The sequence below is a fragment of the Canis lupus genome, chromosome 6 (assembly GCF_011100685.1).
Source record: "Canis lupus familiaris isolate Mischka breed German Shepherd chromosome 6, alternate assembly UU_Cfam_GSD_1.0, whole genome shotgun sequence".
NCBI classification, from domain to species: Eukaryota; Metazoa; Chordata; class Mammalia; order Carnivora; family Canidae; genus Canis; species Canis lupus.
In genome coordinates this window covers 63,093,537-63,107,797 of record NC_049227.1, presented here as the reverse complement: position 1 = coordinate 63,107,797, position 14,261 = coordinate 63,093,537, and the positions used below count along the sequence as shown (strand labels likewise).

The following is a 14,261-nucleotide window of genomic DNA, read 5'->3' as shown; positions in this document are numbered from 1 at the left end:
ATACATCATCCTAGTTTGGTTTACAAATGAAGATACCGTGTCTAAGTGTATGGAAATACTCTACAGCATTTATGTGAGGGAGTCCTTGATATTTGAAAATGCCTACTTCCTGGGAAGAACCCCAAACTCACTATCTACACTGTTTGTTTTTCTTCTCTTCCTTTCCATCTCCTACATTTTGCTGCATTTAAACAAGTGGCTTTACCTTCCTACTAGGTAATAAAATGAGACAAATTGCCTATTTGTTCAATGAAAGTCAGTGCCTTTGACACATGTCAAAATTCTACTGTTGCTGCAAACAGCAAAGAATGTCAATAAAAGCCAGTGTTAGTACTTATTTAAGTTTTATCTTGGTATCCTAGATAAGTAGATTTCAATGGCAATGTCTCACAGCAAGAAATACACCTTATATCACCATCCACAACACACAGGGAAAATGTATGTGTGTATGTGTATAAATGAAACAATAACCGGCTATCTTATGGGTAATGCATGTACTCTGGTATTTTCAATTCTAGTTCATTTACAAGAACAAACAAAAGGCAGAGTGACCCACTAGGCGGACTTTATGATCGACTTACGAGTTGAAACTGGTAATTTGAAAATCACTATCCAGATTCAGAATAAGAGGAAAAATTCATTGTGTTACAGGAACTCCTCAACAAGAAGAAAGGAAAGAAGGGTAAGAAAGCTCCAGGAACTGCATACACTCTTTCTCCTCCATTGACAGCTCCAAAAAAGGGTGAAATCAAGAGGAAGGAAGGGTAACATGGAGGTGATTACAGGCTGAAAGAGCCCACTGTAAAAGCAGAATTCATTTTAAAAAATATTTCTGAAAAAAAAAATTTCTCCTGGCTAGTGGTCTGCCAAAATAATGTAACTCAGGAATCCCTCTAATCGGTTTTGATGACTTGCATTATTACCAAGCACTATTCACAAGGAAGGCATTGTTAGAAAACTGATTTTATCCAAACTTGATGCTGAATGTGTATAAACTGTGTGTGTGTGTGTGTGTGTGTGTGTGTGTGTGTGTGTGTTTAAAACAGTCCAAGGGACAGTAGCTGTTACATTCACAGAATTTCTAGTCATTAGGCTGACCTCAGGGCAGGCCGAATGTTTCAGGGAGCGTGGATCGAATCATAATTGAGCCCTCAGCCACACTGAGGCCAGTGGGCTATAGCTTGTATGTTTTTCTGCATTTACTTTCAAAAAAAATGTTCTAAGCTAAATCACTATTCTTTCTCCTCCTCCCAAGAAGCTTTTCTCTCAGGACTAGTTTAGAAGCAATATTCGTCCTCAGTTTTTTTTGCAAACCACTCAGAGGCTTCAGTTATCCAACTCAGTGATCGCAAAGATAAATGCCGTCATGGACATGACAAATGCATTATCCATTTTTTTCTAATATGGCTCCAAGATGCACAACTCCAAGGCATTTCCCGACAAACACCCAATTTCTCCAGTCACCGCCGTGCTGTTTTCCTCTAATATTATTCTTTTACCAAAATCTTCAAAACACTCCTTTAGACGGGGACAAAAGAGCAGGTGTGAGAGAGTACACTCCACTCTTAGTTCTAGGCTGCTCAGCTGTGCAAAGGGGGGGTTACCACAGAAAGTCAGATGCTCTGTTTCCTTGTAATCACAGACTAACTTGTTACTCACCAAATACACTTTGTCAGAATGAACCCCAACTGGTATGTCAGTTCCAATGACTCATACTTCATGAGCACCAATGCTCACAAATACTGCTGAAATGGGTTACCTGGGGAAGAAAATTAAATTTCCTTTGGGCATTCTTCTGTAAAGGCTGGATTTACACATATTTAGTGTTGCAGAGTGTGAAAGAAAAATGGTGAAACCAGTGATTTTTAAGGTCCCTTCTAGGCCCTTAGGGAGTGGTCTGAGAATGACATAAACATTATAATTCTGTTTTAGGACATTCTGTGTTTTGACACATTCTGGGGTTCTTGAGGAAAAAAAAAAAAAAACTCCTGAGTTTCCATCCCCTAATGCAATGAAAATCCTAACATTGGACACTGAGGCTTTCTGAGGTCATTGCAGATCTCAGCTTCCATCTGGAGGCTGCCGGTAGGAAAATGCAGAAGTCAACCCCTCTGGATGCAATTTGTTCAGTGATTCAATTGTGTATTCCCACCACAGAATCTACTTGCAAAAAAAGGAAAAAGATGCCAGTTCAAATGGAAACTATGCTTGCCTGTCTTAATCAATGTAATCTTCCCTTAACTGGTTTAGAATGTCACCAAAGGAGAATCAGCTTCTAGCAAATGATGGAGTTAACATTTCCTCCTATTGTTCCTCAATTAAGCTTCACCCCACCCCCAATAGACAGGGTTCTAAATAGCCAGAAGGTTCCATTTCCAACCTAGGCAAACAGAAATCAAGCATGACTTGATATACATAGAGAAACACTTAGGGATTTTGACCATGATTCCCAGATCCCAACTGGACAACCGGCATGGTACTCGAGAATTTTCATAATGAGGCTGAGAGGTACAATCAAGTTGAAAGGAGATAGAGTGGGTTTTCACACTTTTCTTTGGCAGTGACCTATAGTAAGAAACATATTTTATACATGTAATTAGTAAACATAGAAACACATATGTATACAAAGAAAAAAGTTTCATGACATTTTATTTATCTTATCATGCTGCAGTGCACTCTGACATTTTCTATTGATTTTGTTACAATAAAAATAAAAGGGCCGGTCATGACCCACTAAATTGATTTCATGACCTCTCTATGGTAAAAGTGGCGAGCAGCACTTTGAAAACATGCACACACACAATTGCATAAAAAGCCTTGTCTTGAAGCTGTGCTCTATTCACTGCGTATGTGGGGTGGCCTGCGAAAGCCTGGAGAGTAGGGGAGGCCTAAAGCTTCAGAGATGTTTAGTTTGAGAATAACATAAAAATGAAAAAATCCGTGCCCTTTGCAACTAGGGTCCCTCTTTCTCCCAGCACCATATTTTCTGCAGAATGGGAGATGGAAAACCTGGGCCCCTGATGAAGGACTAAGATAGCATAAAGAAAGTTAGAAGAATACCAAAAGCAAGAGCAAAATGGTTTGAGTGCCTCAAAATACAGCACTAGATTTAAATTTCTCCACACAAAACTCTTGAATTGGAATATATGTTTATATCACAAGTGGCCTAAAATATGACCCAAAGCCAAAGTGTAGTTATATTATTCTTTCTTTGTGAAATGATGGTTCCCCATGACCCCAGAATTAATAATAGTAATTAAAAGAATAAAATGGATGTCTTTTTCTTCCATTATCTTTTAACTGTACCAAGATTAAATTAGCTAATTTCAGCTCTTTGAATAATTTCAGACAAAAAATGTGTAAGTTTACCACAAGCATATCTCCAAATTTTAAAAACAATTACATCAGTAACTCCTAACTCCAGAAAGGCTACATTTCAATGAGTATCTTTCTTTCTCTTTCTTCAGAAAAATAACTATGCAGTTTGGGAAGACAAAAGTCAAAATTTTGAAAACAAAACTCAAAGTTTAGCACTGGGAATGGAAATCAACACATATGTATGGAGGGTTTACAAGAAAGAACTGCCATGAGCAAGACAAGACTTTTAGTTCTAATTAAAAAAACAATTTCCAGTACATACTTCACATTCACTTGCTCTCCATTTGTTCAAGCCATTGATTCACATTCATTTATTTATTTATTTTATGATAGTCACACACAGAGAGAGAGAGGCAGAGACACAGGCAGAGGGAGAAGCAGGCTCCATGCACCGGGAGCCTGACGTGGGATTCGATCCCAGGTCTCCAGGATCACGCCCTGGGCCAAAGGCAGGCGCTAAACCGCTGCGCCACCCAGGGATCCCTGATTCACATTTACCACAGAAACATCAACTAGCAGACACTGATGAAAGTCATGTGATGACAGAAATTATGTGGGTCTAGGGATGTTATACTCTTCCAATGGCTTTTGTCTAAGTTTTCTAAACAAAAATTACTTATCAAATATGCTATAAATCATTGAGTAAGCTGAGTTTTTGAAATAGAGTTAGGAAATTAAACTTTATCTCATAATGGGTTGTTACTAGCAAGGCAAGAATTTATGATTGGTTAGTTAAGTAAGGACAAGCATAATGTTTCAGGTTGAACAAAATCCAGTATTTTTTCTTCATCAAACTCTAATCCCATCTGACAAATGTAAGTTATCATCATTGCCCCATAATTTTTTCCACATCTCCTTATCCCTTTCCCACCCTCCATGTCCCATCGCAACATGACCTAAGATCCAGGAAGAAAGTACAGCATCTCCAAACTGGAAAGTATATTAGATATTCATATCACTGCAAAAAATCAAAACCAGTGTCCCACTCCTAGAACAGTGCTATACCTGTACCATGTTGCCTTTCACAGCATGCATAAAATGTAACCCATGAGGGGCACCTGGGTGGCTCAGTAGTTGAGTGTCTGCCATTGGCTCAGGTCGTGATCCCAGGGTCCTGGCATGGAATCCTGCACTGGGCTCCCGGTGGGAAGCCTGCTTCTTCTTCTACCTATATCTCTGCCTCTCTCTGTGTGTCTCTCACAAACAAATAAATATAATCTTAAAAAAATTGACCCATAAGAGATATATACTTACTTTAGGCTGTCCTTGATTTATTGTTAGTGTGACATTCACTAATGTCTACTGCCAAGGTGGAAAGATTTGTGAATAAAGAACACATTTCAACAGCAAAGAGGAAAATTTTCTCTTACTGCCATTGACATGGATAATATTATATATAACTATATGCTATGGGATGCCAGGTTTGCCTGGTACATCCTAATGTGTCAAATTTGGGGCCACAGAGGAAAAATTACTGCCCCTGCCAAGTAGCATTCTAGCAACCTCAAGAAATAAGTCTCAGATTTGGAGTAGACAATTAGGAATAGGGTATGCTAGGGCATCAAATCCCCTTAGGCTCAAAACAGGAAATATAGTTAAGGAGGTAGTCTTCTTGGTGAACCTGGAACTAGATAACCAAAATCTCAGAGTCTGAGAGGGCACAGGCAGGCTTTTTTCAATCCTACATCCTTCTCAATGTTAATGAAATTACTTTTTCCTGAACTGTTGCCCTCAACTTTTTTTTTAAGATTTTTTATGTATTTATTCATGAGACAGAGAGAGAGAGAGAGAGAGAGAGAGAGAGAGGCAGAGGGAGAAGCAGGCTCCATGCAGGGAGCCCGATGTGGGTCTAGATCCAGGGTCTCCAGGATCACACCCTGGGCTAAAGGTGGTGCTAAACCGCTGGGCCACCAGGGCTGCCCACCCTCAACCTATTTCATAGTGCTGTCTCTGGAAGGCTGCCTCTCTGCCTTTCCTGGTTACTTCTAGCTCAATATTCTCTTCTGAGAAGTCCTGATGTGGGTAAGACACACCTCCTGGAGCTTCTATCGCACTACTCAGAACCCTGTCATGAAAACAGCCCCCTTGTTCTGCAAGCATCTGCCACCAGCCTGTTTCCCCAGTGAATTGTGAGATCCTGAGTGCAGCAGTGGTATCTAATTCAGCTATATCTCCCTAGCACCAAACATTGGGTCTGGCATGTAGCAGACAGTTCATGAATGCACAAACATATAGTAATGATACAACTATTGTTCCTTTACCTTCAAAAGTACAGTCATTTTTAATGCAATCATGGCTCTCATAATTAGTACCATAAGCAAATTTAAAAACTTTAATATTTCTTAAACGAGAACAAAGAAATCAAAATATTAAAATATTTTTAAATTAAGGCAAAGGTTTATTTAATTACACACACTGCAATCAAGCAAAATGTTGATGCATGCATCTTCACAATAATGACAATTTACCCCTATAAGCCCATCCAGTTGCAAAAGCAGCTTAAAAGTTGTGTTGTCTTTAATTTGCTAACAAAAACTAAGTCAGGTTTGCCCACATTGAATTGTTGGGCAAAATTAAACCAACCCTATAATAACATGTACTTTCATCTTTGTACTCTGCTTGCTAGTTTCTGGTCATACCTTGCTTGGATGACCTAAACATTTAGAAACTGGAATTTAAAGTCTGGTTATTTATTCTTTGTATGTGATGCTACTGCTCCTTTAGCATTCAGCTTCAGGAAGACAATGTACATTATTAAATTGTTTGACAATGATGAAGGGATCTAGGATGGCATTACATGCACACATTTTTAAATGGGATTTGTTGCTTGAGATTACTCCTGCTTGTCCATTTGGATGAAAAATCCCTGCTTATGAAATGCGCCTGAGAACACTAACAGATTTAATACCTAATATCAGTTTAGGGAAAGCTATAAAAGCTAACTTTAAAGGTCAGGGGAGCATTTTGATGGAACATCGGGGATTTAGCTTTGGTAAATAAATATTTATTGACTATCTGGGATGAACAACACACCACGTTCTGCATAAGATATGAATGAAACTTTTCTTTGTCTTTTAAACATTTCAGTTATTTTCCCTTTAATCATGATACCCCTTGAGTAAGGGAATGAACTCTATCATGTGTCCAACTCTCTAGTTAGAAAATGAGGCTTCTTCAAGTCATTCTAGATTTTAATAGCAAATGCCCATAAAATAAACAATAACCAGCACTCATTTTTTAAACATGCATCTCCAAATTTATGCTGAGATTCATAAGAGGCCATGAATAATTTATGCATGATTCAAAAGCAATAGAAGGTATTGTTCAAAAGTCTTAAGTAAACTTCTGTGTTGTGGCTTATAATAATGGATGGATACCTACCATTACTATAATAAAACTAATTTTGAAGAAATCTGAGCTCAACAAGAATTTAAATACATGCAAAAGCAATTTTCCAGCATATCTGAATTATAAGGGATCCATCTCTGCCTTCTTAGTCTTATAATGATTCTCTAATGATCCTAGGAATCTCTGCAGAAAGCTCATTTTCAGCTAACAGTATCTAATAGAAGTCACTCCCTACTCATCATTATGTTCTTTATTTTCAAGGCTTTCAAGATCAACTGCATGGGAATAGATTGCATATTTAATAGATGCACTCTAGTTTCCAAGACATATCAATTTACAAACATTTTTTTTCCAGGGCCAAGTAGAGTCAAAAAAGAAACATCCTGAAAGGGAGCAGTTGTTCTAACCAGTTGGGGGTGATGATTTATCAAGAGCCGTTAATCTGCTGCCATGTAAAGAGCCTCCAGCACATTTACTTTCTATCTTGGTGAAGAGTAAGAGTAAATTCTAATTATGGCTTAGGGCAGTTTTCTCACCTGATGTTAAAAAGAAGTTTGAGGAAATGTGTGCATTTTAAAAAGCAATCATCCAGTCTGCTGGTAAATAAGATACAATTCTGCACAAATTGTGCCTATGGAATTCTGAGGTTTCATGTAAATAGTCAGATTATTATTATTTAACTAAAATGAAAACAATCTACTCTCAATTATAAGAGGAGGGAAGTAAAACATTCACTTCGTTAATATCGAACTGAGATCTGCATATTGTTAGTTGCATAAAAAGGGGATTAGGGTAGTTATTTTGTATTGATTGTGTTGTTATGATTAACCACAACTGGCTACAAGCACTTCAAGCAAAAATGACCTTCACATTTTCATAAAAACCTCAGTTTTGTCATTTATTAGCTGTGTGTCTTTGGACAACTTACTTAACTCTGGTTACCTGAGCCTCAGTTTCCTTCTTTTAAATAGAGCTAATAATAATAATAATACCATCTTTTGCAATTAACACACACACACACACACACACACACACAATTTGGCACATGTTAGCTAATCATTAGACCTGATCTTGATGCTCTTCTTGCTTCTACGTTCAACAGGGTTATGCCTTTAGCCTAACCAAAGAATAAACCCAGGGCCAAAATATGTAGGTCCAAATAGTTAAGTGCTCCAATAAAAGGGGAATTCCTACCTAAATAAGTATTGCTCACGCCTTTCATTTATGCCTCCATGTCCCTACCTTGATGACTACTTCCACTTTTGGTATTTATTACCTTGTGCTATGCATTGCCTTCTTCCTAAAGAGGTCCCTAAAAATACAAATGATCCAGGAAAGGATAATTAAGGCCATTACTACCTTGTGAGAATGAGTTTGTGTGTTTTTTTCTCCTAGACAGAATATCCCTCATACTAATCCTTGGTACCTAGGACAGGATAAAATGACTCTGAAAGAGGGGCAAAAGGGCATAGGATTTACTTTATAATTTTGCTTGAGAAACCTTTGTCAGTTAATCATTTATTAGGTACTAAAAACTTTCTGGAAGGAAAATCAAGAAATTGGTATTAGCATTTGCCTCTAAGGAAGGGAGTTGGGTAAGTCAGGTACAAGGGCAGGGAGACTTACTTTCACCACCTATCTATCCTCTTGAACCTTCTGAATTTAATATATCCAAAATTTTTAATTTTTTTTTAAACCCAATTCTGGGATATCTGGGTGGCTCAGTGGTTAAGTGCCTGCCTTTGGCCCAGGGCCTGATCCCGGAGTCCCGGGATCGAGTCCCACATTGGGGAGAAGCATGGAGCCTGCTTCTCTCTCTGCCTATGTCTCTGCCTCTCTCTCTGTGTGTCTCTCATGAATAAATAAATAAAATCTTTAATAAATAAATAAAACCCAACCCTCACACTCTGTTAATTGTCTTTCTTGAAGTCTTTGATATTTGTTTACAGGATGTTGACATTTATAAGTTGACTTTTTTCCTTCTAAAATTAAGCTGAATTCATTTAAAATATGATTGGTTCTCAAAGCTAGTTTGTCTTTAAAGTATTAAACATTAAAATATTCCTGCTCGTGAAGACACAGAGTTAAGAGACAATTAACATTATTTGCTGACTCTGTACACACAGTTTTCTTCACTAAAACTTACACTTCCTGCAGACAGCACCTGTATTTTATTAATATTGGGAGGTCCCATTGTGGCTTTCACAGAAGGATTACTATTTTGAGTTTGGTTCTCAGTCCTTTCTTTCAAGGAAGAAAAGTCACCAAATAGAACATGATGTTTTGATAAAGAAGGAATTTCGCAGGATTTTTATTAAAAAAAAAAAAAAACAAGCAAAATAACAAGAGACAGAGACAGAGAAAAGCAGAGGAAAAGAAAAACAGTTATAAATCACCTGCACTTGTAATGAAACTTCTGCTTGCAAAACACCAAATATGTCATAAGCAAGGAAACCTAAGACTGATCTAAACTCATGGACACACTTGTTCAACAAAATATATGCTGCACGACTCTTATATGCAAAATCTTAGGAATAAAATGTTAAAGAATGCAGATGTGATCCTGGTCCTGACAGTTTTCATAATAGTGGGAGGATACAGAAAGGTAAAACAGACTATTATCATAAGGTATGAAATATATCATAGAAGGAAGTGCAGAGAGTTACAGGTGCTCATAAAAGGAGGACCAATCCATGCTTGCTTGTTCAGTATCACAATGATTGTGACTAGAGCTTTAGAGTTCTACAAACTGAGTTCAAGTTCTGGTTTCACTGGTTCCATCCTATAACTTTGGCCAAGGTGTTGAATCTCTCTAAGCCTCAGTTCTATCAATTTTAAAAGAATAATGATAGTACTGAACTTAAAGAGTTGATGTGGCCATTCAATGGAATCTAGGTCATAAATCTGATACTATGTTTTGCAAATGGCAAGCACCCAATTGAGATTAGCTAATAATATTAATAATAGTAAGCTGAGACGTGATGCATGAATAGGAACAGCTAGGTAAAATGGAGAAGAGGAAAAGAGGAAGAATGTCCCAGACAAAGGAGAAATATCTGCCTACAAAAGAAGAGCATGGTGAGCTTTAGTGAGAGAACTTGGCTTGAGCCAAAGGGTTGGGAGGCACTCCGGTAGGGTCAGAGATGCAAATGAAGCTCAATGGGTGTATCAAGCTTAATGGAGGTTCTTCAAGAAGTTTCATCAGTGCAGAAAAGGATCAGATTTGAGTTTTAGAGGGATGCCTGGGTGGCTCAGCGATTGAGCGCCTGCCTTCTGCCCAGGGTGTGATCCTGGAGTCCCAGGATCAAGTTCTACATCGGGGTCCCTGCATGGATCCTGCTTCTCCCTCCGCCTATGTCTGTGCCTCTCTCACTCACTCTGTGAGTCTCTTGTGAATAAATAAATAAATTAAAAAAAAAAAAAGATTTGAGTTTTAGAAAAACCAGCTTAGAGACTTGGACTCTACAACATGGAGAATGGATACAGCATAAGGAGACAGAAGGCTGGGGCAGCCTGGGTGGCTCAGCAGTTCAGTGCCACCTTCGGCCTGGGGTTGTGATCCTGGAGACCCAGATCAAGTCCCACGTCTGGCTCCCTGCATGGAGCCTGCTTCTCCCCCTGCCTGTGTCTCTGATGAATAAATAAAATCTTAAAAAAAATAATAAAAAAGACAAAGGAGACAGAAGGCAAAGAAATTGTATAAATAATCTTAATATAATGCCTTGATTGTTGTGGAATTTCAGTTAGTGAGGCAGGTGTCACATGAAAAATATATACAACAGTCCAAAGAGGTCCTTGAAGTAATTATTATCAACTTGTTAATATTAGTTAGCATTTCATTAATTCATTTATTCACTCAACGACTAAGCCAGTGAACTGCAGATGTGACAGATTTCAAAGAGTGTTGGTTACCCTACATAGCTCTGCTTTCCAGACTACCCCATCCAACACAACTGCCCATATTTCTCTCTCTGGCTGAAAGGTCTGTTCCTCTGCTGATTCAGATCATGTGCCATGGCAAAGGCGTTTTGTGGAGATAACATGAGCCTGTAGAAAGCTCAAGCTGGGAAGAAGTGCTACGTAGCAGATTAGGACAGATCGCGCGCGAGGATCCTAAGGGGTGAAGATGACTCCCCTTCACTGTGGGAAGGGGAAATATCACCGTAACTACATCAGTACATAGTAGACTTCCTACTGCTCAAAAAGAAATAAATCTTCCATGACCTACTGTTAGGTAAACACTAATGACCATCATTCATGAAATGTCCTATCCTATAAATTTCAGATGGATTAAAAATTTTATTACAATAGCTTTAGGAAATAGGTATTATGTCCACTTTTCAGGTGAGAAAAATGAGGCAAGAGACACTCCCCAAGGTCACAGAATTGGATGCAGTCTGGTGTTCCTATCCACTATACCAAGTGGCCTCTGGCCTCCGGCAGAGGGCCACCGGATTGATATAAGAGTGAAGCCAATTTAAAATGTATGCCTCAAAATCTGACAGGAGAGAAATATCAGGGCTTACTTTAGTATCAGGAAGGCCAAAATTCGGAAGGTTTTATTATAGGAATAAAATGAAATGGATGATTAAACATGCGACAGTCTCTTGACAGGACACTGGACTACCCTCATCAAATGAGCACCATTTTGAAAGGCACGACACAGTTGTGCCATATGGCCTACGACACACTAGGAAGTACTCAAATAGGGTTGGTGATATGCTGATCAGTTTAAAACAGGGGGGCCATCTCACCAACCCAAAGGTGTGGCAAAGGAAAGAAAAGGGAAAGAGAATGGGACCTGTTACTCTTCTTGTTTTCTGCTGAGGTAGGGCGAACAAAAGCTGAACTGTCTCGGGGAGAAACAAATGCAATATGCTTTTCTCTCAGCTCATGTATGGTTCGATCAACTAAGTAGTGATGTTTGTGCGGAATAAACAAATATTAACTATAAGCTCTTGGAGGCGTTTCCAGTGTGCATGGAACAGAGACAAAATAAGGGGGTGGGGGTAATCCCTAACCGTCCAAATTTGAAAGAAACCACCAGCTTCTTGCCATGCCACTTGATGCCAATAGAAACTGTGAGTCTTGAGCCTGGGCTTTTAGCCTGGCAATAAGGGGAACCCCAAGCCAGATGGCATTTTAAATCCATTCTCTCTCTCTCTCTCTCTCTCTCTCTCTCTCTCTCTCTCGCCACTAACCTGGCCATCACAGCCATTTTCACAACCTGCAAAAATAGTCACTTTGCCTCGAGACCCCAACAAGCTCTAATCGCTATAAGCTTAAAAACACAGAGAGTAAAAATCATGGAATTTGTGAAACAACCATTTCTGTCTGAATGCACAGCCGCACACACGCAACACCCTACACCCGGTACAACGTTTCACACCCAGCCTACTCGTGAATACGTATTCAAGGCTCAGGAACAAACCGCCCTCCCGACTTGCGTCCCTTTGGGCCGGACTCACTTGCCGTCCCTAAAAAGTAACTCGGGGCGCCCCAGGTCTGTGGGCGCCGACACCCGACGACCTGGCCGGGCCGGCCCCGGGAGCCGTGGGCAGGACCTGAGGGCCTCAGGGTCACCAGCCAGCGCCGACCCCCGGAGTCCTCCCCGGGGGGCCCCTCCCCCCGCCCGAGCCGCGACCCTCCCGGTCCCCGCTCCCCGGGGGCGCTCAGAGTTGCGCGGTCTTCACAACACTTTCATCTTTGCAAAGAAAAACGCCTGCGCGACGGAGTCCCCACCCCACCCACCTGCCGGAGTCGCACAACCACGCTCCTTCGGGGCGTCTGGGAGGCGCCCAAGCTGCGCCGGCAGCGGGAGGCGGGAGGCGTGAGCAGTGAGCTCCCCGCCCCCCTCTGTCTCTCTGTCTCTCTCTGTCTCTGTCTGTCTCTGTCTCTCTGTCCCTGTCTCTCTGTCTCTGTCTCTGTCTCTCTCTGTCCCTGTCTCTCTGTCTCTGTCTCTCTCTGTCTCTGTCTCTCTGTCTCTGTCTCTCTCTGTCCCTGTCTCTCTCTGTCTCTCTCTGTCTCTGTCTCTCTCTGTCTCTGTCTCTCTGTCTCTGTCTCTCTCTGTCCCTGTCTCTCTGTCTCTGTCTCTCTCTGTCTCTGTCTCTCTCTGTCTCTCACACAACCTGTCCCCCGAGAGCGAAGTAGCGGCCGAGCCGGGGCCGGTCCCGCGGTCCTGCGGTGCGGCGGGCGGCTCGGGTGGGGGCTCGGGCGGGGGCTCGGGCGGGCGGGCGCGGGCGGCGGGGGAGGGCCCGGGGCGTCCCCGGCCGCGCCCCTCGCGTGGCCGGGCGGGCTGGCGGGCTGGCGGGCGGTTACCTCCTTCCTCCGGCTGGGCGCCCCGGGCCGGGTGATGAGGGCCGTGTCCTCGCACACCACAGCCACGTCCTCCACGAAGGCGCAGTCGGGCAGGCTCTCGTCGGCCGGCAGCCGCACCACCTGCAGCCCCAGCTTGCTGCCCAGCACGCCCACGTACAGCTGGTGCTGCCGCTCGGCGCGCGCGAAGTCCACCTCGTCGCCCTGGGCGCGCCGGAGCGCGTGGCGGCACAGGGACTCGGGCAGCGCCCGCACCACGGCGTGCGTGGCCCGGCCGAAGGCGGCGGGGTGGCCGAGCGCTGCCATGGCTGGGGGCGGCGGGGCGGGCGGCGGCGGGCGGCGGGGGCGGGGGGCGGCGGCCGGGCCTCCCGCGGGCAGCGCGCGCCGAGCCTGCAGCGCCCGGCGGCTCCCTCGGCAGCGGCTGAATGCGGCGCCGAGGGAGCCCGGCTCGCGCCCGGAGCCCTGCCCGAGCCACTGAGCATGCCCAGAGCCCCGGCGCCGGCCCGCGCGCAGCCCGCGCGCCCACCCCCCTCGCCCGGGGCGCTGCGGCCGCGGCGAGCGCCGCACGCGGAGCGGGGCCCGGGGACGCGCGGGGCGCGGGGTGGGGGGCGGGGGGCGCGGGCCTGGGGGCGCCCCGGACGACGTTACCTGGGTTCCGCCGCAGGTGCACACCGCGCACACCGCGCACCGACCCCGGGGCACGCGTGGACGCCGCGCGGCGGCTGGAGCGGAGCCAGTGCAGGGCTTCCCGGTGGTCAGGGGCCGGGGAGGTTTGTGGGTAAATACCTCGACCCCTCCGCCTGCCCTCTCGGTCCCGGGCTGCGCAGCACGCGGCACCACCCCCAGTTCCTAGCGTGAGAGGCTTTCCCTACCCAAGTCTGCAGATGACCCCTCACCCCAGGTGGGACTTGCGATTATGCAAAGGATGTGTGTGTGTCTTCCCGTCTGTGAATCCAAAAACACACGTGGAGCAAAGAACAGAGATGTAGAAACTCCCAGTATGTCAAGGGCAGTAAGTTGTCACAAACAACGGGATTCCGGTGTGTCGGTCTCCAGGGCCTGCGGACGTGGGGAGGCAGAGACCAAGCGGGTTTTCCCCGCCCTGGGGGAGCTCTCCCCTTGCGCAGTGTCATGGGCATCACAACTTCTTGTCACTAGCAAAGGGGGCTTCCAGCCTTCTCCCTGACGTTGCCTTCACTCCTGCACAGACTCGGGCGTTC

The 14,261-nt window shown here is 43.7% G+C and overlaps 1 protein-coding gene across 3 annotated transcripts in view; it reads right to left on the bottom strand.

Annotated features, from left to right (window-relative positions):
• Positions 1-13,820, bottom strand: part of DDAH1 (dimethylarginine dimethylaminohydrolase 1) — a 134,854-nt gene extending 121,034 nt beyond the window's left edge. The window contains exon 1 of one of the 3 annotated variants that reach the window (XM_038541499.1): positions 13,690-13,820. Coding sequence is in view for 1 of the 3 variants with exons in the window: in XM_038541498.1 (XP_038397426.1) it covers positions 13,045-13,347 (303 nt within the window). In the remaining 2 variants the exon portion in view is untranslated. Of the gene's footprint in view, positions 1-12,477; positions 12,534-13,044; positions 13,348-13,689 lie in introns of those variants that run through there. The other 2 variants (XM_038541498.1, XM_038541500.1) reach the window with 2 other exon arrangements.
• Positions 13,821-14,261: the final 441 nt, after the last annotated feature.